This window comes from Silurus aristotelis (genome assembly GCF_946808225.1).
Source record: "Silurus aristotelis genome assembly, chromosome: 7".
NCBI classification, from domain to species: Eukaryota; Metazoa; Chordata; class Actinopteri; order Siluriformes; family Siluridae; genus Silurus; species Silurus aristotelis.
The window spans coordinates 25,654,322-25,678,249 of NC_139580.1; the positions used below are offsets into that span (position 1 = coordinate 25,654,322).

General features: G+C 38.1%; 1 protein-coding gene across 3 annotated transcripts; it reads right to left on the reverse strand.

Moving 5' to 3' along the window:
* Positions 1–1,902: 1,902 nt before the first annotated feature.
* Positions 1,903–23,441, reverse strand: prdm11 (PR domain containing 11). Of its 3 annotated transcripts, XM_083545723.1 has the most exons (9): positions 21,934–23,406; positions 21,535–21,889; positions 19,849–21,479; positions 19,447–19,544; positions 19,077–19,339; positions 18,925–18,992; positions 18,638–18,825; positions 7,065–7,646; positions 1,903–6,649 (listed from the first exon to the last, which is right to left on the reverse strand). In XM_083545723.1, the coding sequence occupies exons 3-9, from the start codon at positions 19,953–19,955 to the stop codon at positions 4,488–4,490; spliced, it is 3,468 nt and encodes a 1,155-aa protein (XP_083401849.1). In that variant the 5' UTR covers positions 19,956–21,479; positions 21,535–21,889; positions 21,934–23,406; the 3' UTR covers positions 1,903–4,487. The 3 variants fall into 3 exon arrangements, with proteins under 3 accessions (XP_083401849.1, XP_083401850.1, XP_083401851.1); XM_083545724.1 differs by lacking the exon at positions 21,535–21,889 and having other exon boundaries at positions 19,849–19,970; positions 23,193–23,441; XM_083545725.1 differs by lacking the exons at positions 7,065–7,646; positions 21,535–21,889 and having other exon boundaries at positions 19,849–19,970; positions 23,193–23,398.
* Between the last annotated feature and the right edge of the window lie 487 nt (positions 23,442–23,928).

Here is a 23,928-nt window from a genome sequence, read left to right on the forward strand (position 1 = left end):
TTTTTGTACATTATAACTATTGTAGGTCGACATACTGCTGTTATTCTGACTGTTTAACTGAGAACACTGTTTTGTTTTACTATACAATTTGTTTTCCTCGTGTATTAAGTTCATTGTGTTTATCACAGCGTTCGCTTTAGTAGTAATGAAAACAGTATCAAGAATTTATTCCGATTTTTGCCATCAATGCTCATCAAATTACAAACATTTTGACTTATTTAACATTAACATAAATTCCAAGGACCCTGCAGATTTTTTCGTGCTGCTCGTTAAGCTGTAAAGCTTTTTATTCCTCGATTGTCCATCAACAGAACATTAGGTAGACCCATATTGATATATTAGAGAATATATATTGAAGAAAGTATTGGGACACATTTGTGGTTCTTCCTCAAACTTTTACCACACAGTTGGAGGCCCACAATTGTATTGTCTTTGGATGCAGGAGAATAAAAAATTCCCTTACATTTACATTTGCAGCATTTAGCCCTTGTCCAGAGCGACCTACAAAAGTGCTTTGAGTCTCCATCAATAAATAAATCTACAATGTTATGCTAGATTACAACTTAAGATAAATCAACCTACAACTCTGGTCAGTTTTTTTTTTTGTTGGTATTAAAAAAAGCAAACTTGTTAAGTGTTTCAGGAAGAGGTGGGTCTTTACCCGTCGCCCACTGTTCAGATATCTAGGTGGAGTTCATTCATTGAGGTATAACACTCATTCTGAGAGAAGGTGGTACCAGTTGAACAGTGCTGGAGAATCTCAGACAGCATGGTGCAGTGCGAGGTGTGATGAGGTCTCTGAGGTAAGATGGTGCTGGTCCATTTTTGGCCTTGTAGGCAAGCATCAGTGTTTTGAATCTGATGCTTGTAGCTACTGGAAGCCAGCGGAGGGAGCGCAGCAGTGCAGATTGAACACAAGACGTGCAGCTGCGTTTTGGATAATTTGCAGTGGGCAAATAGCGTTTACTGTTCGACCTGCCAGCAGAGAGTTGCAGTAGTGAAGTCTTGAAATGACAAGAGAACAAGCACCGGAGCAGCCTGTGTGTGGAGAGAAATGGTCGAATCCTTCAGAGCCACATTAGCAACATGTGAGGAGAAGGACAGTTGATTGTCTATAGTTACCCCAAAGTGGCGAGCAGTGGCTAAAGGGGAGAGCAGAAGTCAGAATTATTCTGAGATCCTGACCTGGAGATGACTCACCTGGGATAACCAGCCGTTCGGTTTCGCTGGGGTTCAGTTCCCTTCACTTAAACTGGGATTCCCAAACCTGTTACAGCATGACAATTCCCCTGTGCACAAGGCCAGCTCTATGATTCGCTTTACATGGGTTGTGGTGAAAGGTCTTGAGTGGCCTGCTACAGAGCTCTGACCTCAACCCTAGTAAACACCCATGGATTAAACTGAAATGCTGACTGCACCCCAGGCTTCCTTACCTCACTTACATCAGTACCACTTTACTAACACCTTAAATGAGAACAAATCTACACCATCACACTCAAAAATCTAGTAGAAGATCTCAGAAGAGTGGAGGTTATTGTAACAAAGTTCCAATTCGACTCAAAGGTGTTCACTAGGGTCGAGGTCAGAGCTCTATTACAGGCCTCTCAAGATCTTCCACCACAACCCATGTAAATAAATAACCAATTTTTGGTCAAATTAAGTAAACCAGCCAGAATATTTTTGCCGTCCTTAGTTCTCTCAAGCTCCTTATAAATTTTTTTAAACTTTGTCTATAAAATGTTATTTTCCCCTAGAAATACTTCTAGGGAAAAAAATGATTGAACAGTTTGTTTGTATAATTTAGGAAGTGTTTTCCCGCTGATCTACACAGCTGATACAGATAACAATGATGTCATTCGTCTCCATGCCAGCAAAGAAAATTAAAACCAAAACAAAGGCATCTAAAATACAAAACAACTTTTTATTAAATTGTTATATGTGGAATTATATATTATTAAGCTTGCATTTCGAGTGAACACATATATAGTACATAATCTCACGCATACTGTATATATGCAACTTACCCCTTAAGTTCACATATACGTTATAGTTGTGTATTTCCAGTGTTACAATGTATTCATGCAAAATCCCAAATCCGTGATGTATAGAGCTGTGTAAAGGTTTATATTTCATAACACAACTTGATTTCATTAAAGTAAAAATGAAAAGAAGAAGAAAAGAACAAACAACAACCAATCATCATGTCATCATGAACGCAAAAATCCCAAACGATTTGTTCTTTTTTTTCTTTTTTTTTTTTTTACAGATCCAAACAAAATATCCAACAAAAACACCAACAGCATTGGGGCTGTTATCAGTACAAAATATCATGAACACCTTAAAATATTCGAATCGTACAGTATAAATTTTCTTTGATGATCTAAAAAAAAAAAAACCCGAATAGTTTCAACAAGCATTATGCTAAATAAAGGTTGAGCAAAATGCGTGTCATAGTGCTGAAAAGAAAAAAGAAAGAGAAGATTAATCCACATCCAACCCTAACCCCAGCTCAATCATTCTCCAATCATGGAAGACGTGTGCAGTGATGGTTGTCGTGAACCATCGTGAAAAAAAAAAGTACAAAAAAAAAACGCCACAACATTGCATTTGGCTGATACAGCTAGGTACCAAAATGATCTATTTTTTCACTGCACATCTGAGGTAACAGTCTGTACATTCATAAACAAGCCGAAAAAAAACACACACTGCGGTATTATTCTGTAGAAAAGCAGTACACCGTTGAATTGGACCTCAACTAAAAATCAAGGAATGCTATGGCATTAAAATATATCAAAAATAAATCATTTAGATGAAGAAAAGAAAACGTATGTAGCTAATACACATTGCTGGAAGTATAAACTTATTCATAAAACATATTGAATATTTATTTCTGGAAAAAAAAAAAATACGTGTGGAAAAAACCTTTCTGAAGCTATTTCTAGAACAACACATGCCAGGATCTATAATTGTGTAAAATATTACAAAATAACAACTAAAGATTATCGATACTTGCATACAAATTCTTAAAAAAAAAAAGAAAAAAGAAAAATCAATCTAGGTGTGCAGATAACATGCAATATTACTGTATCAAATTTGAGACAAATTCCAACAACGTATACTGCATAAGGCCATATTCTCCATTTTATGTGCCCTTTAAAATGCGATATATAGGAGGACAATTCATCGAACAATAAAATAATTGCAAAAACGGTACAATTCTATACGCATACTCATTATTTCAGTAGAAACTTTGGTGATTAAAACTTAAAAAAAAAAGCAGCATTGCTAATTCCATTCATTTCTTTTTTTGTCTATAAAAATGCTTATAAGTTCACCTGCAATCATTCAAAACAAAACCAAAAAATTATAAAAAAAATTCTTTATCATGTTTAGGTATTTGAAATACATAGTATTCTTTACTAAAGGATAAAAGTGTCTCTTCAGTATCCAAAAACTGACAATAAATGTGTGATTAATAGTACATTGCACATGTTGAGAATAATATATAGTGGTAAATAATCATTTAAAAAGCATGTGATTGTAAAATGATAGAAGAGTGTCAACGCAATACCATGTTCTCAGAATCGTTGTTCTTTCACTTTTAAAAGTCAGTTCGTTCCCAAAGTTGAAATGTCCTGGACTTTCTGTTATTGGCAGAAGGTATAAGAGTATAAAACATAGGGGAAAAAGAGGAATATGACAAAAACAGTAAATTCTGAGTAAAATGTGTATAAGGCATGAACATCTTGCATATTGCATGCCAAACCGTTGAACCATTGGCAAAAAAACTGCGTCATGCAGAGCTACAATTCGTTAATGCGTTGCAGAGAATTCTTTTTAAAAGTCTGAAGCAAAAAAAGAAAACAAAATGATTAGTTGTTGTTAAAAAAAAAAAATGCTATTCAATCGGTTTCGGTTAAAAGAGAGAGAAAGTCACAGAATCTGTTTCTACTCGATTTCTATTCGATGATAAGCAGCATTTAAACATGGCATTAATAAAAGTGTACATAATTCTCATACGATGAAGAAAATCAAACCGTAGAGTTTATAGACAAATAGTCAAATTGGCTCTCAGGTACACGAACAACTCAGGCATAACTGTGCATATTCAAGCAAATACTGGACACACTAAAGATAATAAGTGAAATAATAAAAAAAAAAAAAATGAAAAAAGTCCACAAAATGGAATATCTGGGTTTTTTTTTTTTCCAGATAGATTTCATCTATTATTTAAATTCAACCTAACAAGAAGTGCTTTTTTCTTTTTCTTTGGAACATCACATAAAAATAATGACACATTCCAGAATAAGGGTGTAAGTGCCAAAGCCCTGCTAAGGCGAGTTGTACTTATAAGGATTTTCTGACCAGACCGTTGTAGCAGCAGAGCCAACCGCATTCATATTGGCCAATCACATAACGGCCCCCGATCAGTTCACGCCCACTGAGATGGCTTTTTGGACTATTATTGGCTGAAATGCAGGTTTTAATCAAATACCAGGGTAAAACTCTGAATTCACATCCATGGAGTGCAGCACAGGTTTTTGTTCAGTGTTGGACAGTCTGCTCAACACTTCTGCAGAAAGTGTGTAACTATTCCCCGACTTCTCCTCGAACCAGCTGTCAAGTGGCCTCTTGCCGTCAAAGTTGGCAATAGGTGGTCCATTGACAGCCAACGTGAGCAGGTCATTCATCTGTTCCAGAGTAAGTCTGGAGTGGTTATTCCTTCTTATTTTGTGCAAAGACTCTCGTCCTTTGTCACAGCAGACAGTCGATGTTGGCAAGACTTTCAACAACTGCAGGATTTGGTTGAGCAAAGGAAAACGCTGCTTATATTTGCAAACATGACTCATCACTTCCTTAAAGCCGTTCATGCTAAAATAGTCCGCCTTGAGATCCCTCCACTCTCTTATCAGGCTTCCGCGAAAATCCACTCGCTCATGCGAGTGCTCCCGACCTGACAAGGGAATTGTCTCAAGATGATCGAAGATGAGAAGGACCTCTTCCTCACCATAGGTTTGGAGGTCGTCCCTATTGCGGGGCCACGATGACAAGTCGAGCACCTTGCAAGCCTGCACGACAGAATGGCTGTGCTGATCAATGCGCTGGGCCAGAATTCCCTGGGTCTTTTGACAGATTTTCTCCCGAATCGACTGGAACTTCGATTCAGCCACCCGGAGATTCTTGAGGTCCACTCCATTGAAGCTCTCACGGAAGTTGTCCTCAAACTCTTGGAGGTACTCCCCGGGAGAATCGACCAGCTGACCGATCTCATGAATGGCTTCCACAATCTTGGTATCTACTTGAGAAACTAGTAGATAATCTCCCTGAAAGTTGAAGGCAAGACGTGACAGAATAGCGATGATATCCAAAAGAAAATAGATAAGCTTCACAGACTGGTAATCCATAAGGAACTGCAAGAGAGAAAGCGCAATGGCGGCTGCATCCCCCCTCTGGGTCTGACCGCTGATGCTTTTGAGGTGTGTCACCACTTCGAGATAGTCCTTGATGAGAGCATTTAGGACATTTGGCTCACCTATGATCCACCGAACTGCTCGTATGTCCCCAAGAAACTCCGTCTCCTCAGAGAGAGTCGGTGCACTCGACCTCAGTTCAGTCATCATGCGAGGGGAGTATCGATAGAAACTCAACAAATGCTTTAAATTGTTCTCCAAGTCGTCCAAACATGAGAGCTCCTTCCCACAAATGGAATCCAGTATCTCTAGATGGGGACGGTGAATCATTACTGGCAGGCACAATACAAAAGGAAAAGTCTTCCTTATGGATACATAGAGGTTTGACCGAAGGCTAGAAGAGATGTTGGAACCATCGATTCCCAATCCAACCACGAGCATGTCCTGTAGAGAGAGACCTAGGACACCAAATGCACGGTCAATAGCTTGAAGGTATCCATCTACACTAATACCACTCAGTCTCTGTAAGGACACAAATTCAGTAGCAGGCGGACCCTCTGTGGTGATGAACTGCACATATACCGCAACAGTGTCTGCTAGCAAATCATCATTCTGCCCATCCATGATGACTCCGAGAAAAGGTGAGAGACGGATCTTCTCGACCAAGTCCTCTTTGAACGCTCGGGAAATGTGGTGAATGAGAATCTGGCAGTCGCTCTCGTTCATGTACTGATCGACGACTTTGAGTTCACACTTTTTTAACAGCTCGGCTAAGGGCCGGATGTCCGAATAAGGCCGTCCCTCGAAAGCAAGATGGTAAGCGGCGTTGAATAGAGTCATCATGTTCCGACACATCTCTTCCGTCTTCTCAGGATGCATGCGTAGCTTGTACAACTGCAGACATTTCTTATGGAGGTTGCTCTGGCTGTGGAGCTTGATGGTGTGGATTTTGAACTGCTTCGACCCGATGATGAACGCCGAAGTCCTTGACGACTGTACGGTGTACTGCCGGCACACGTGGCACCACATCTCGTTCAGCGTCGGAGAATATCGCAAGAACCAGAATTTCTTTAGCCATTCTTGTTTAAAGCGCCGGATTCGCCGGCCGGGGCTGACGGACAGTTTCGAGGCATCGTCGGTGGCCACTATCATGTCAGCTGTTATGGATTCGTCTGCAGAGTCGACGTCCTGGTCATCTTCCTCCATGCTGGCAGGAATGGGTGTCATAGACTCTACCACTGCAAGAGAATTCAGAAGTGTGATTTCATTGCAATGCCACTCTATGACACATCTCTCAGAAATAGGAAGTCCGAATGATCATCTAGAACACTTGCATGATGTCGTACACAGAAAACTTTGCATTGCAGACTAATTGTATTTGTTTGACCTCACTTAACATTAAATATCTTCACATTTAAATGTTCTTATTCTTATTAATAGCTTATAATCAGACATCAAACAAGCAGACAATGTTTTTTTTTTTTCCCCACATATTTAATAAATCTATTAAGTTTACAGCGACATAGAAAAGACAACATTTGCTGTTCAGGTACAGTCTCAGCATATGGACATTGTATATAATTGAATTAGCAGCAGTGTTCCAATACAGCATGACAATTCCACGGCTGAGTTGGCACCCATTTGTAAACCTACCTCTCATTTCATCGCTTGGCAAGGATTCAGATGAATGCAAGCCCAAGGTCTCGGTCTGCTCTTGCTGTTTAAAGTGAAGAAGCTCTGCTTCCAGTTCACGTATACGTCTCTTCAGTCTGACGCAGTTTGGGCAAAAAGACGTCGATGGGCCTTCGCTAATCGTCGTAGGCTCTTCTTGTGTGTCCTCTACTTTGACATATCTTTCAAGACTGCTCTCGAGCTGCTTCACAGGCACAAATCCACAGGACACAAGAGGCACTTTTCTCTCAGTCTGGCTCATGATTGTCTCCACTACATTTGGTGAATAGTTTCCAGGTTGGCTGAAGACATTGCTGACCTGCATTCTAGGTCTTGATAATGACAAAGTGCTGTTCAGTGGATTGTTCTGACGTTGGCTTGCTTCTAGGGACGCCTCTACAACGTCTTTGAAGATGAGATCGATTTTTTTCTTCTTCACTTGAGGCTGGCTATCTGCCTCATCACTACCGTGCTTTATGAGGCTTCTTCTTCCGTGTAATGTCGAGCGTAGAAGTGGGCCTTTAGCTTCTTCCTGGTGTTGGGTAGTGTCTTCGGAATTGTGCCCTGGGAAAAAAAAAAACGCACAAAGCTTAGTGTAGGTACAGGAAACATGAATACTTATAAACACATCAGGCAATAGTGATGAACAAAACCCAATTTACTTACCTGTTGATCGTTGCAGATAAACAGCCAGGAACATTTCCTCTGTGATATTTTTATTGTTGACAAAAGCTCAGTTAAATATAATGCTCACTTTACTGATGGTAAAATTAAAAAAAAAATAAATGATATTTACGAAGATGTATTGCGAGTTGCTTTATTTAATATTTTATATTCACTTATGTTAATACAGATGGTCTTCGAGATATGAGGGTTCGATTTACAATTTTTTGATCTTACCATGGCAATAGCGATATGACAAAAATTGAAAAAATATTTTATGTTTTACACATTAGGCAAACGTATCAGGTATGCGCCGCCCTCCACTCATGAACCAGCGTTTGTCCACGTGCCCACTGCCACATACATAAACATATACTCAACGAATGGTTTGGTTTATTATTTGCAACTGCATTGACATGTATGCAAATTGGAAAGAGACCCAAAGTCAGAAAAGAGAGAGAGAGAGAGAGAGAGAGAGAGAGAGAGAGAGAGAGACCGCATTATGTGAAATTTGTAACTATAAAATGGCTTAAAATGACCAGGTAGTACCTTTATTTTGAACCAACTCTATTATGCAATATAATTAATTACAAATAAAATATATACAAGTAAATGCACATTTCTGTCATTAGTTGAAAACAACTCTGCATAAGTCTACTTCTTACACGATTTAAAAACTGCCACTACGACCAATTTGTGCGCCAATGAAGAGGACGCCAAGACATAGAGGCGTCCTGAACTGCGAATGTGTGGGTGATCCCCCGCCTGAGTACTGGAAAGGAAAGCCTAGAGGTAAAAACGAAAGTAAATAAAGAAAGCTCTGCTTGGTGAACTTTTGCCTGTCTCTCTTTCTTCCAGTGCAGAACCAGTTGAGTTTGCTACACCGTAGCACTTGACTGTTGACAATGTAACAGGCTTTCATCGTTATTGAGAAAATGCACATCAACCCCCGACGATTTTATGAAATCGAAAGCGGGACCAATTGGATTTTTGATCGTATAGCTACGGCAGTTAAGTTAAAATTAGGGCTGCAACAACTAATCGATAAAATCGATGATAATCTATAATGAAATTTGTTGTCAACGAAGGCCGTTATCGATTAGTTGGGCTGCTCGAGTTATGGTTTAGCAGGAGGACAAGAGAACACCGCTGCTTGTGAAATGGCGGCATGGGAGCCTTTTATATCAAACTCAACAAAGAACACTGTAACCTGCAATTTATGCAAAGCTGAGCTTGAGTTATGGAGGTACCACAGTGATGAAGGTGAAACATTAGCAAAAACTGTATTTCTTCATTATCGTAAATGGTTTAGTATCCTTTTTGCCCCCTTTATACAGTTTGTCTGTTTTTATAAAAGAAATTCTTGAAAAGAGAGTGTGTGTGTGTGTGTGTGTGTGTGTGTGTGTGTGTGTGTGTGTGTGTGTATTGTTGGGCACACTCTTGTCCATTTGACTGGCCAGCTGTTAGTATGAATAGTATGCAGTCTGTATGAATAGTCATGATTGTAAAACAATAGCTTGTCTGGCTTGTCTGAGTTAAGACTCAGGTTGCGCTAAAAAAAAACGGGAGGGAGAAAAGGACCAGACAGAGTCTTCGGTAAATGTTTGTAGGAATCTCATTTTTTCATAAAATCTGAAATATACACTCATGATACCTATGGCTCATGAGACACAATGGACTAATTTAATGTATTTAAAAAAAAAAAATTATAAAATCTTCAATGTAGGAAATTTATATTCAAGGCACTTCAGTGTCTATAACATTATCTTTTTGAGCAATATCAACTCTGGATGATGGGTTGTAAGACCCAAAGTGTCTTCTTTCCAAAGATACTTAAATTGCGTTTGTAGCATACTGTTGATAGGAACTGTCAGGTCAGGTCCCAAAATTTGGGTGGGAGGAAGAGGACCAGAAATAGTCTCAGATAAATGTTTCTAGGTATCTCATTTTTCATGATATCTTCAGAAAATGATATTGAAATATAAATAAATGAAATATAAACTCATGACACATATGGCTTTCAACCCATTATTTTCTGGATGGCTTCAGGACTGATTTCATGCCTACAAACATTTATCTGAGCATTTAAATGTCTGGTCCTTTTCTTCCTCCCCCCGTTTGAGAGCCACCTGTTAGACTCAGGTGGCCATTCATACAGACTGCATTCATATTGATAACTGGTCTTTCAGACAATTGTTATAGAGGTTTGGCTATTTTGCTATTCATACAGACTGCATTCATATTGATGGACAGGGATCCAGACAAGCTATTGTTTTACAATCATGGCCATTCATACAGACTGCATGCATACTGATGGCCAGGTAGCCAGACAGACAAGCTTTTGTTATACAGTCATGGCCCCTCATACAAACTGGATTCATATTGATGGCCGGCCATTCAAATAGACAGGACTGTGCCCAACACACACACACACACACACACACACACACACACACACACACACACACACACACACACACACACACACACACACACACACAGTTTTCAAGCATTTCTCTTTTACAAACCAGGCCAACTATCATCATACCAGATTTGTAGCAATACGTGTTTTTTAAAAAAAAAAAAAAAAAAAAGAAAGAAAATATGGACCATATTTATCTTATTCAGTCTAAGTGTGGCCTTTGATACAATTTTTCATCAAGTTCTTTTAGATTACTTTCTATAAATATTACTGGTGTCCCTTTTAGCTGGTTTAGACCCTATCTCTCTGAGATTAATTTAATAAACTGATTAATAAATCACTTAATTTTTCCAACTTTAATATTTCAGATCATATTCCTCATCTGTTACCGCTGGTAATCATCAAGGCTCTGTTTTAGGCCCTATTTTATTTAGCATTTTCTTATATCCTCTTGGTTATATTTTTTTTTAGGAAATATGGCATTAATTTTCATTGCTACATGGATGACACCCAGCTTTATTTGTCCTTCAAGCCAGATTGTACTCTTCTTTCCTCCTCTCTTTTGAATTGTTTAGATGAGATTAAATCTTGGTTCTCGTGCAAATGATCTTAAAATGAATATTGACAAAACAGTGGTTCTTCTGGTTGGTACTAGGCCTAATTGGTCAAAATTCAATCCTTTCTCTACTGATAACTGTATAATCTCCTCATCTTCTCAGGTTAGGAGTCTGGGTGTCATCCTTGATGGCATGTCTTTTGAAAAGCATGTTATTCAGGTACTTCCATCTAGGAAACATTAGCCGTCTTCATCCGTTCCTCACATCCAATTCCACAGCTTTTCTTGTACATGCTCTAGTTACATCGCACATTGATTATTGCAACACTTCTGTTTGGGTTACTTCACAAACTTCTTCATAAACTTCAATTGGTTTAGAACTGTCCTTATCTTTGGAATTCTCTTCCACAATCAATATAAGAAAGTGACTGTCTGACCACTTTTAAATCATTCCTTAAAACTCATCTCTTTAGATTAGCTTTTTCTGAATAATTCTAACAGTTAAATAGCTGTTGTTTGTTGTGATTGTTTGTTGTGACCTATGTGACATAAGAACATATATAGCTACAAAGCAATGTCTCAAATATTGTATTTTGTTGTTGCATATATATATATATATATATATATATATATATATATATATATATATATATATATATATATATATATATATATATCTGTAATAGGACGTTTGAAAACATGCAAGTTTGAAATCTCACGTGTACAGACGCCATAAAGAATGCAAGACAGGGACCACACGTTGCACTACACTTTCCTTGGAATGCCATGTTGTTTTGTAACATGCCAAAAATTCTTTTTACCTGAATGTATTATTTTTTTTTATATATAAAACATGACTAGAAAACATAAAGAAAAAAATAGGAGGCTCAATTGACTTATCTAAACTTGCAGTATCCACGATGTGGGTGTTCACACCTGGACATCAATGAATGGATCCTACTCTTTTGTTAATTAGACTCACCTTCTGGATTATTATCCCTTGTCAAATTACACAGTGTTTGATAATAGTGTCTGTAATAGTTCATCATTCTTTCTTCTCAATTTAGTGCAATGTCCTCCTTTTTGGGAGAACTGAGAAAAATGATGAGCAGCTTTTCATCGACAGACTTGAAGACTCTGGATGGAAATCGAAGGATGGCCTTCAGTTTGTTCAACAAAAAGACATCAGTGACAAACTATAAAATGAGTAATTATAATCTTACATCTCATCTACATTTATTCACAAAAGCAAGAACAAAGTTTTACTCAATTTCAGTTAAAATATGTTTGCTTTTTGCTCACTGCAGTAATAATGTGAACAATGTCACTAGTTTTAGATGTAAATCTCTTTAGATTTATATAAAAGATATTACACTATGTGGCCATTTTGTATGCCTACATATATATAAATAAAGGTCTTTGTAACAATGTATGGAATTGTATAGATTATTTTCAGTATACATCAAGTGTTTGTTAAAATAATTTTGATTTTAACTGCCTGTTCAATATTTTTGTACAGTACAGAGCCCGAAACTATTTGCGGCTCCAGTGCAGCACACACTTTCCTCATCATCTGGGAGCTCATCACCACTGCTATACTCTTCTAAATATGTTGTCGGTCTCTACTGATGGAGAATCGAGCAACAGACCCTGTTCTTTGCATATTAGGAAATCAAGGACAGATACAATTCAGGTACAGTAACATGGTGGTTTATGCCTGTAGACATTCAGTCAGCCTCTGCTGTTTAACTTGATATCTCTTACAGATCATAAAAACATTTGTTATTGCAGATGTTTTTTTATTATTATTATTATTATTATTATTATTATTATTCAGAGTCTTTAGAAATTATACAAAGAAATTAAACTTTTGATAATCAAAATGATACAATTTTGAATCATTGTTCCCTGAAAATCTTATTTCATTATTTATATAATCTCTCACTCTTATTTTTCAAATGCTTTGTTAGGATAAATCCAGAAAGGGGGACCATAGCTGGGGGAAAAAAGTGGCATCTAAAAACCTGGAAAAACCATGCAGAAGAAGACTGTAACAGTCAGTCCCAGTCTTTTCAAAAAGACTTATGGGCTATAAGTAGCACTTAATTTAAAATGCAGCACTTTCCCACTGATCCCATTGTTTTTCAGAAATATGAAGTGTTTATTCATTTATTTATTATTTAAATACTGATTTGTTTCTTACAGACTGTTTTTTAAGTCATGGTTTGAGAGTTCAATTTATTTACTAATTCCAAGTAATTGGTTTTAGAGAAACTATTTTGGGGCTGGTGTTTGCTGAAGCCTGATTTAAGATTAGATTTGTATTTTTTGGACAGTTAAGTCATTTCACTATTGCTATAATATTTCTATATTATTGTACTCTTTATTTTTGTATGTTTGTTTTTCCTAAACTATTTTAACAGCTATATGCTGCTAAATAACAATTGAATGCTGTAGCTAACAAAAACAGTATTATGCAGTCAATTTTAATAACAGTTTCAATAACAGTAACACTGTAATTTTACAGTATACTGCCAGTAAATACTGCAAATACTGGAAACCACAACTGCCAATAGTTTAGTCAAGTCAAGTCAAGTCAAGTTTATTTGTATAGCGCTTTTCACAACAGACATTGTCTCAAAGCAGCTTTACAGAAAACAACAGTGAAGGTGAATGGTGTGCGTTCACTGTTTACTGTTGTTGTTTTAAATTAGACCAAAAAGACAAGTTATAGACACTTAAGTGCCTTGAATATAAATGTTCTGCGTTGAACATTATTTTGATTTAATATATAAATACATGAATCCAGTCCTGGAGCAATCCATAAAAAGCAATGGGTTGAAAGCCACGTCTCATGAGTTTATATTTCTAATTTTATGACAGTATCATGAAAAAATTTGATTCCTACAAACATTTATTTGAGATTATGCATTTCATATTAATGGATGGTTGTTCAGAAAATTGTTATAGAGGTTTGGCTATTCATACAGACTGCATTCATATTGTTGGCAGGTTGCCAGACAAGCTATTGTTTTGCAATCATTGTCATTCATACAGACTGCATTCATATTAATGGCCAGATATTCAAATGGACAGGAGTGTGCCCAACAACACACACACACACACACACACACACACACACACACACACACACACACACACACACACACACACACACACACACACTTTTCAAGCATTCCTCTATTGAAACAAATGTACAAATCATATAAAACTGTAAAGGGAGAAATATTATTACAACTCACAGATATAAAATAGGCTCAGATTTTCCATTTACGTGCAGATCACCAGGTTGCTGTCATCACTCCCCGCAAGAATATTTTCCTCATTGCTGCTTCATGCAATCTCCAAAAAAACAACGTTTTTGACTATCCATTTTTCTTTTTTTTATTGCAATCAAAGCCCAGTTAGCAATAGATTAAAACAACCGTTTGTGCAGAACTGAGAGATCTTCCTGACAGGTGCTTCACAATGCATGTGATTCGCTCTTTGACCACTAAGAGCTTCTAAACAGTAATAAAAAAAAAACCCACGTGGGAAATAATACCCTCCCTTATATTGCTAGAATCCTGCACTCATTGGCTACATTTTCCATCAATTATTCTGTTTCCTTAACGCTACTGGCTGGAAATGAAAGATTTGAAATGATAGGTGGTGCGTAACAAAACGTCACCACACCTGCAGGGAGTGTGGTGGTTTTGGGTCAAGATTCCGACAAGATTCTGACTTTTTGGGTGGTCCAATGTTTTTTTAATACTACATTCTACACTCTATATTTCTTTGGGTTTTTTGCCACCAAGATGTGTTTTTTTTATGCAAAAGTTATTCCAAAACAAGATACAAACAATACTTTTTCCCAAAGTACTGTGACGTAATTTAGATGGTTATCCTATTGTTTTTAACAACACTATTGTTTCGTTGGACCACAAATGCTTTGCGGCATATGGTTCAGTGGACCCTTATCTTTCCAAACAAAAGCAGTGGATGCGTTTGTGACTCGTTATTACAATCATAGCAGGCATCCAGGCGAGGGCTAAGGGTTGTTTTTAACCTGTTAGCCTTTGAGACAGCTTTTTGATCTCACAGCTGAAAATGCCTTTAAAATGTTAACAGTTCCTGAAAAAAGTGGGCTACATACACAATTTAGATATCTCACACAATCTAGAAAAGTACGGGGTAAAAGCCACATGAATTCTCAGGAATTTATATTTTAAATTGAATGAAGATATCATGAAAAATGCGATTCCTACAAACATTTATCTGAGACTATGTCTGGTTCGCCCCTCCCTGCCCCAACCAGCCCAAATTTTGGGACTCACAGCTGAAAATGTCCTACCTAAATTCAAATGTTAACAGTTCCTGAGAAATATGTGGTACATACATAATTTAGATATCGTTGGAAAGAAGACAGAGCTTTACTGTCAATTATTTAAAGTCGAAATTGCTCAAAAAGATATTACGTTATAGATGATGAAGTGCCATGGATATACATTTCCTGCATTGAACATTATTTCAATTTCATATAGAAATACATGAAATTAGTCCTCGAGCAATCCAGAAAAGTACTGGGTTGAAAGCCACATGTCTCATGAGTTTATATTTCAAATAAAATAAAATAAAAAAGATTTTCATGACAAATGAAATGCCTACAAACAATTATCTGAGACTTTGTCTGATCCTTTTCCCCCTCCCCCTATTTGAGAGACATCTGCTAGACTCAGGTGGACATTCATACTCTATTCATACAGTCTGCTATTGATATTGAGTTGGCATTCATATTGATGGCCAGGTTGCCAGACAAGCTATTGTTTTACAGTCATGGCCATTCATATTGATGTCTAGCCATTCCAATCCCAACAATACACACACACACACACACACACACACACACACACACACACACACACACACACACCATACCAAGCATTTTTCTTATAAAAACAAAGAGGCAATAAAACGTATAACATCATATAAAACAGTAAAGGGAGATATATTGTAACTTACAGATGTAAAATAGGCTCAAATTTTCCATCCCCATGCAGATCTCCAAGTCGCTGTTGTTACTCCTCCCACAAAAATATTTTCCAATCGCTGCTTTGTGCAAATCTCAGATAAATTCACTTTTTTGACTGTCAATTTTTCTTTCTTTCTTTCTTTTTTTTTTTTGTAAACAAAGTCCAGTTAGCACGAGCTGGAAACAGCTGTTTGTGAACTGATAGCTGCATCCACTTCCTGTGGAGTCACAGTGCACGTGTTCCTCTCTTTGACCACTAAGAGATTCTAAAGAGTAATAAAACTAAGAACTCACCCACGTGGGGGGAAAAAAAAAATCCTCCCATATATTGTTAGAATCCTGCATTTATTGGCTACAATTTTCCATCAATCATTTTGTTTACACAATACACCAATCGAAGTTTTGTGACGTAAACAAAAGAATAACCATCTGAATTACAACACTATTGTTTGGTTGGAGCAAAAATGCTTTACGGCATGTTGTTCACTGGACCCTTATCTTTCCTATTAAACCGGGATTAGCAGCAGTGGATGTGTTTGTGACTCGTTATTACAATAATTGTGTAAGTAGTGCATTTTTTTAATGCATGTTGTTGTGTACTGCTTACACAAATTCAGCAAATACATTCGTTATACATTTTTTATTGTAAAACTGTGAACTAAAATTGCTGCTTGAGGCTTAGAGCTTTAGAATGATGTATAGTTAGTCATGGTCACTCTTTTTATTTTATCTATTGCTAAACATTAACAACTCCGAACAATGGGATATCCGTCGCGCTGGTGCGGTCGCTGAAGGCTAAGGGGTTACACTAAAATCTTCTATATTTTGTACTGTTGTATTATGTTTTATATAGATTTTTTTAAGCATGGTTGACAACTCGCCATTATTATAAAAAATAATAAAAATGCTGATTTACACAATTGGCTTCATTTTCTTATACTCAAGTCACAAGCAGCCACTATGAGCTTTGAAATGTCAAAATGAACGATAGTTAAACTCCATGTGGTTGTTGCATTTTCTTAAAGTACACTTTTATACATAAATACCCTGAAATAGGCTTTTATATAGTTACAATAAGCCAAAAATATCTAATCAATTATAAATTTTTTTTTTATTTGACAAAATATATATTCATCGTGTCTAAAGATGTGATTTTGTAAATGACAGGAAATATACGGTATGGATTTTCCGCTGCCTCCATCGTTGTGAATTTTATTCCGAAGAGCGTCGCAAAGACTAGACTGAAAAACTAACATAAATTGTTGCACAGACACAATAATCTTATAAGTAACAATTCCTAGAACCATCAAGTGCATGTAGCATGTAGATAACTTCATTTGGGTGCAAATGAATTGATGGAAATACTGCTTCCAATTAGTTCATCACTACTGAATATAAGATGAGTAGCACAGTAGGTGATAAAGGGGTGATGAGTAGGTATGACTTTAGGGAGAGGAATGTGGAAGGGGAGATGGTGGTAGATTTTGCTAAAAGGATGGAAATGGCAGTGGTGAACACTTATTTTAGGAAGAAGGAGGATCATAGGGTGACGTATAAGAGTGGAGGAAGGTGCACACAGGTGGACTATGTTCTATGTAGGAGATGCAACCTGAAGGAGATTGAAGACTGTAAGGTGTTGGCAGGGTACAGCATCGGATGGTGGTCTGTAGGATGGTTTTGGAGGTGAAGAAGAAGAGGAGTAGAGTGAAGACCAAATAAAAAATAAGATGGTGGAAACTGAAGGAGGAAGAGTGTAGTGTGAGGTTCAGGGAAGAGGTCAGACAGGGGCTCAGTGGTGGTGAAGAGGTGCTGGATGATTGGGCAACTACTACAAAAGTGATGAGGGAGGCAGCTGGAAAGGTACTTGGTGTGGACATATAAAAGAAGAGAAATAGACGTGGTGGTGGAATGAGGAAGTGCAGGAGAGCATAAGGAGAAAGAGGTTGGAGAAACAGAATTGGGATTGACAGAGTGATGAGAAAAGTAGGCAGGAGTACAAGGAGATGCGGCAGCAGGTGAAGAGGGATGTGGCGAAAGCCAAGGAAAAGGCATATGAGGAGCTGTAGGAGAAGTTAAACAGTAAGGAAGGAGAAAATTATTTGTTGCGATTAGCCAGGCAGAGGGACCGAGCTGGGAAGGATGTGCTGCAAGTTCGAGCAATAAAGCACGGAGATGGAAATGTGTTGACTAGTGAGGAGTGTTGAGAAAGTGGAGGGAGTATTTTGAGCAGAGAGAAGATTGGATAAGGTGGAGATGGTGAAGCAGGAAGTGGATAGGATTAGTAAGGAGGAAGTGAGAGCAGTGATTAAGAGGATAAAGAGTTGAAAGTCGGTTGTTGTCTGGGGTTTCTAAATCCACTTAAAAGAAAATTGCAGAGAGATAAAAATTCTGCTGCGCAAATTCTCGACAGCTAAATACATTTATAGCACTGTCATAGCACTGGTCAGGTTTTGGATTGATTTTAATTTATGGTTTTGTACTTATAAGGAACTACATGGTATGGGTCTGCATTATCTGTTAACTTTGAACCCTTTACACTCCCAGGTGTGATCTTCGGCTTTTTCTTCTTGTGCTCCAAAATGATGGAATTCTCTTCCCGCTGAGACCAGACAGGGATCCTTTTAGTATTTTTATATTATTATACCGTATTTTATAGAGTATTTAGTATTGTATATATGATGAATATCTTGTTTTTATTTCTGTCTTTTTTTCTTGTATGTTTTTTTTTAAAAGGTTTTGAGATGTACTTTTACAGACCCCAAGTCTGGTCTAAGAACAAACCCAAACGCCCACTTAGTATTGCACACTTAATCCATCTAATTCCACTGAATAATATGACAGGACATGATGTTTTTAATCAGGGACAGCAGGAGACAGCTCACCTGTGTCCACCTTGCGGTTGGTACAGTCCTGGGACATACTCTGTAGACGTTTTGTATATTCGTCGCTGTACGACACGCGAAGCCTTTCCCCGACCGCCAGTCTGCGACACACACGGAAGTATATATGCCCATCATGCTGAAATGCACTCAGATTTCTCTCACCCTCCTCTGAAGACATCCGGATGTATCTAATAAAAAAAAAAAAAAAATAAATAAAAACAATTAATGAACAAAAAAAAACCCCAAAAAATAACCGATGTTGGTCAGAGAAGACCACTGAAGTTTACCTCATCCAATTTGCGATAGTTACATCACAGCCTTCGATTGTTTTGTAGGTGTTGTTCTCATCAACAATCTTAAAGAAACCGATCAGATTAAATAGAATTAATGGTTCAGACTCAAAAAGTTGGAATTTGATGATATTTGGAATGCTTCCTACCATCCAGGAGTAAGTTCCTGAAGGTTTGTCATGTGCTCCCAAGAGTTGGCCTTGGTACGGCCCGAACAGCGCTCCCTTGGGGATATTCTCATCCACGCAACACACATCCACGTCCTGACCTTCCCTAACGATCTGGATCCCGGAAGGCACAGTGAGAGCTGCACGATCAGGCACTCCGAGCGCAGTGGGCGTATCAGGCACAAATACGGGGGGGCCGTGGTTTAGACATTCCTCTAGGAAATACTCCTTACATTCTTCACAGACTACAAAAAACACAATTTAGCAAGAAATATTGGACCTTTCATTAGACTGTCACTATATCACGTGTACTGTTTCTTTATAACAATTCGTGTAACGACTGAATACCTACACCAGCGGTCAGCGTTCCGTTGTCCCGCATTCCCTCCGCGCTCATGGTTGACTTTTTTTTTCTCATTAGGCTCCTCCGAAGACGCATCGTCGATGCCGCTAAAACATCACACATTGCAATGCATTCAATCATCGTCATTATTATTACGGAGGATATTTACTGCATTTTAGCATCTTCGGTAGTTTGTAGTCTGAGAACATTCAGTGCTATGAAAACTCAATAAATTAGTTTCCTAAGAGACAAAATGATTATTCACTTTAATGTTTATAGGGAACGTTGGGAAGCGCACACAGTTCCCTAGACTTATGAAGTTCTGCAGGTAGCATACATTAGGTAAGAGAAGACAAAATATGACAATGAAACAAAGCTATGTTGGCTTTCCAAGTATATTCAAATATTTACCCTGTGCTGCATTCTGGCTCAGTTTCCATACATGGCTCAGTGCGAAAGGTGATGGCGTCCGCCATGATTGACGCTGGATGGAGGGCCACAACCTGGCCTATTTTCATGCAAACATCCTACAACTGTGAAAAGAAGAAAAAAGTTAGCATGTCCTGATTTTATGTTAATGTCAGTTTTATGTCACCGTCTATTATTTTGCTTTTTCTTTTGATCGAAAGTAATTAGATAATTATCAGATTATTCGATAAGTAGGGCTGCAACAACTAATTGATAAAATCGATCTTCTGCTTCTTTCGGTTGCTCCCATTAGGGGGCGCCACAGCGGATCATCTGTCTCCATACCCTGTCCTCTACATCTGCCTTTTTCAAACCAACTACCTGCATGTCTTCCCTCACCACACCCATAAACCTCCTCCTTGGTCTTCCTCTTTTCCTCCTTTCTGGTGGCTCCATCCTCAGCATTCTCCTACTGATATAATCCATGTCCCTCCTCTGCACATGTCCAAACCATCTCAATCTCGCCTCCCTCAACTTGTCCCCAAAACGTCCTACATGCGCTGTCCCTCTAATAAACTCATTTCTAATCCTGTCCATCGTCATCACTCCCAACAAAAACCTCAACATCTTCAGCTCTGCTACCTCCAGCTCCACCTCCTGTCTTTTACTGAACGCCACTGTCTCTAAACGGTACAACATCACAGGTCTCACCACAGTCCTATAAACTTTTCTTTCACTCTCGCAGATACCCTACTATCACATAATCGATCAAATTGGGCTAATTAATTAATTGGGCTGCTCGAGTTATAGGTTTACGCGACGGCAAGATAACAGCGACTTGCAAAAAGGCAGAGAAAAAAACAGGGTCAACCGGCAACAGGAAAAGATCTGTGAGAGAAAAAAAAAGAGAACAAACTGTTGTCCTAAGATAGTAGTCCTGCAGTACCAAATGACATTTGCCAAAGTATTCTGCATTGCATCCAAGAGATATTTATAGAACAGCCATAACAAGCAAGATTCAAATTAGTGCCAATGTAAGCTAAAATCACTGTTTGGGGATATCATTCTAATAGTAAGCATATGGTCTGTTAAGTTTGTGTTAAAGGGTTTAGTGACCCTAGGAAACGAGAGAGTGCATTGACTCAGAAGGCAGGAGAGCGGTTTTATGGAGAAATCCACACCAGACTTCTTGCTTATAAATATTTGATTTGTGAATATATATAAGTTTTTGCCGCAACATTCTTTTTATTTAATAAAAAAGATCGCTTTCGCTCGTTTTCACTTTAGTTAATGGTTTTCTATATTACCCACAATGCCACCTGATTGGCTTTTGGCACCATTGGGAATTTTTATGTCTAGTGATTGTGATGCAGCGGCGCTTTAATCTTTAAGTCCGACTCTCTCATCTGCAAATCTGAACACTCTGCTGTACAATTAAGAGTCGAATGCTAACACAAGGTGCATGTTTACACTACTGGCTAAAAAAAAAGAAAAGGCAGAACTCGCAATGGCTTTCAATATTCTTAACTTCTAATCATTATTCTTGAACTTGGTCAGAAAAAATTTAATAACAATATATATAACAAGACATCAAGAGACAACAAATGACTTTTTAATGGGAAACAACTCAAACCCTGAGCTATTTAGGGCAAGCCATGACTCGAGAAGATGCCATGCTAATTATATTACGTCATAGATGTTAGACCATCGATCCATCCATCCATCCATCCATCCATCCATCCATCCAGCTATGAAATCATAAATGAGGATTTATGATAACCGTGGCAACTAATTTTATATATAACCCAAATATTATTGGTATAATGCAAAGAAAAAAAATGCATTATCTTGTGTTTGAATTGTTTTTTTTTACTTACGCCGCTTTTTTGCTAACGCTAGCGATATGGATTCTTTAGCTTTTTATGTCCAGCTGCAAGAATTTCTTTAAAAGGAGAAAATCCTGACAATTCCACATAAAGGGAGTGAATGAAGGATGGAAGCAATGAAGACATCTGTTAAAGTCTGCTGAAATAAGTAGGACAGACTCCACACACACACACACACACACACACACACACACACACACACACACACACACACACACACACACACACACACACACATGCACAAATGTGGTCTAAAAATGTAAACTATTGAATTTAATTTTCCATTAATGTGATTTTATCAATTTAATTTGTGACAATTTAATTGACTACTCAATTCATTTAATATAATCAAAAATTGTATTACATTGTAAATTGTATTGAATATATTATTTAACCAAGCAGACATTTTATTTCAAATTGTTAAAAAAAAAAGTATAAATTGGAAGAAACTTAGCGATTCAAAAGACAATGATGGCAGATGAGGTAGAAGTTAAAAAATAAAAAAAAGGTTGCAGAAGTATAGATTTCTGGTGAATTCAGTCTTCCTCTACAACCCTGGATCCTGAACGTAGTTCCTTTAGATTTACATTATAACTTTATTTCTGATTTTCTTTCTTTTGATATTATTCAGCCACCACAGCCTTTCATCAGGAAAAGATTCGGGCACCTTTGTGTTAGTGGTGAATCAGTGCATTATCAGTAAACACATTAATAAGAGTGTATTGTTGGTTTTCTTTATTTCCAAGATCATCTTTCGAACGGCTGGTGAGAACATCCGGCTTGGGTTTGAGCAGCTAAGAGCACAGAGCTGGTCAACTATGTGATGTGGTCAGTAATAATCTAAAGCTTCTAGACGGAATAAACATATAAATAAATAAATGTGCTTAATAAATGCTTGAGATGTTTTGGTGTGGATCATTCAGAAGCTGAATCCAGTCTATGCTTCGAAGCTGGGCTTGTCTTTGGGGTTTTATTGGACAGAAGTTGGGTGAACACCAGGTCCTGAGGTGCCTTGTAGTGTCAGGTGAGACAGACAGACAAAACAGATAGGAGTCAGACACGGAGCGCGCGCCCCGAATTATCTCGAGTGTTCAACGTATTTCATTCGAGGGAGGGGAGAAGCAAGCAAGCTGGAATCTGATTGGTGGAGGGAGCCGTCAATCATACGTGCTAGTCAAAAAGCCGAGTGGGGACGAACGCTAGCACCACAAACAAACCCGAGCAAAGATGTTCACGAAGTCCCGAAGGAGCGCAGTGAAAACCACCGGGGGGCTGGTCGTCCAGCTCTAACGCTGCTGGAGAAGAAGAAGAGGGAGAAGTTTCTCCTCGGCTAGCCCCCTTTCTTTTTTTAAATAAAATACATAAAGACACGAGTCACTGCGCAAGGCCACTGGCGACTTACCTAGCGCTTTCGGAAGCCATTTTCATTGGCCACAGTGTGTGGGCTAGTGCGGGACTCACCTTGTGCACCAGAGCGCAGTCCGTCCTGAGCTCTTCACTTCCCCCTCCAGTGCATCAGCCGCGACGACCCCCACATCCACCAGCTCCACCCAATAAAACTAGTCTAATCGAGAGGCAAACTTTTAGCTCCTCACATCTTTTCTACCCAGTCAGCTGCTTCTTGCAGCTTTGACCACCATCTTTTTTTTTATTACAGGAAATGACATGGAAAAACGGAAGAAAGCTGCGAGGAGCGGGTCTAATGTGTCTGGAGAGGACTAGAAAAGTTTTCCTCCTCCGCCAACAGTTTCCTTCATGTGTCTTCAGTGCATGAGATACACATTTAGACAAGATTTATTTCCCTTCAATTTAACACTTCTTGGATAATTCCCATTTCTTTGCATAACAACGTCCACACAAGTCCTGCCCCTTATTATTATTTTATTAAAATGATACCAATTGATATAGCCATCCTTACTCCATTTTTACTTTCAACACCATTCGAGGTATGCAATTGCAGGAAAATCATCAATGCCAAGACGGTGTGATGCAGCTGGATGGAGATGTTTCAAAAATCAGCGCTTACAATCTTATGATAAATCTAATTTCATTCCTCAAGTCGAATTTGGACAAAAGGACCTGCCAAATGAATAAATGTCGTGTGTGCTATGCCGATACAAAAAATAATGCCTGGAAAACTTTTCTAATTTCAAATCATTCTGCTCAAGATTCTACTCGGACGTGGCAGCTCGGTGAT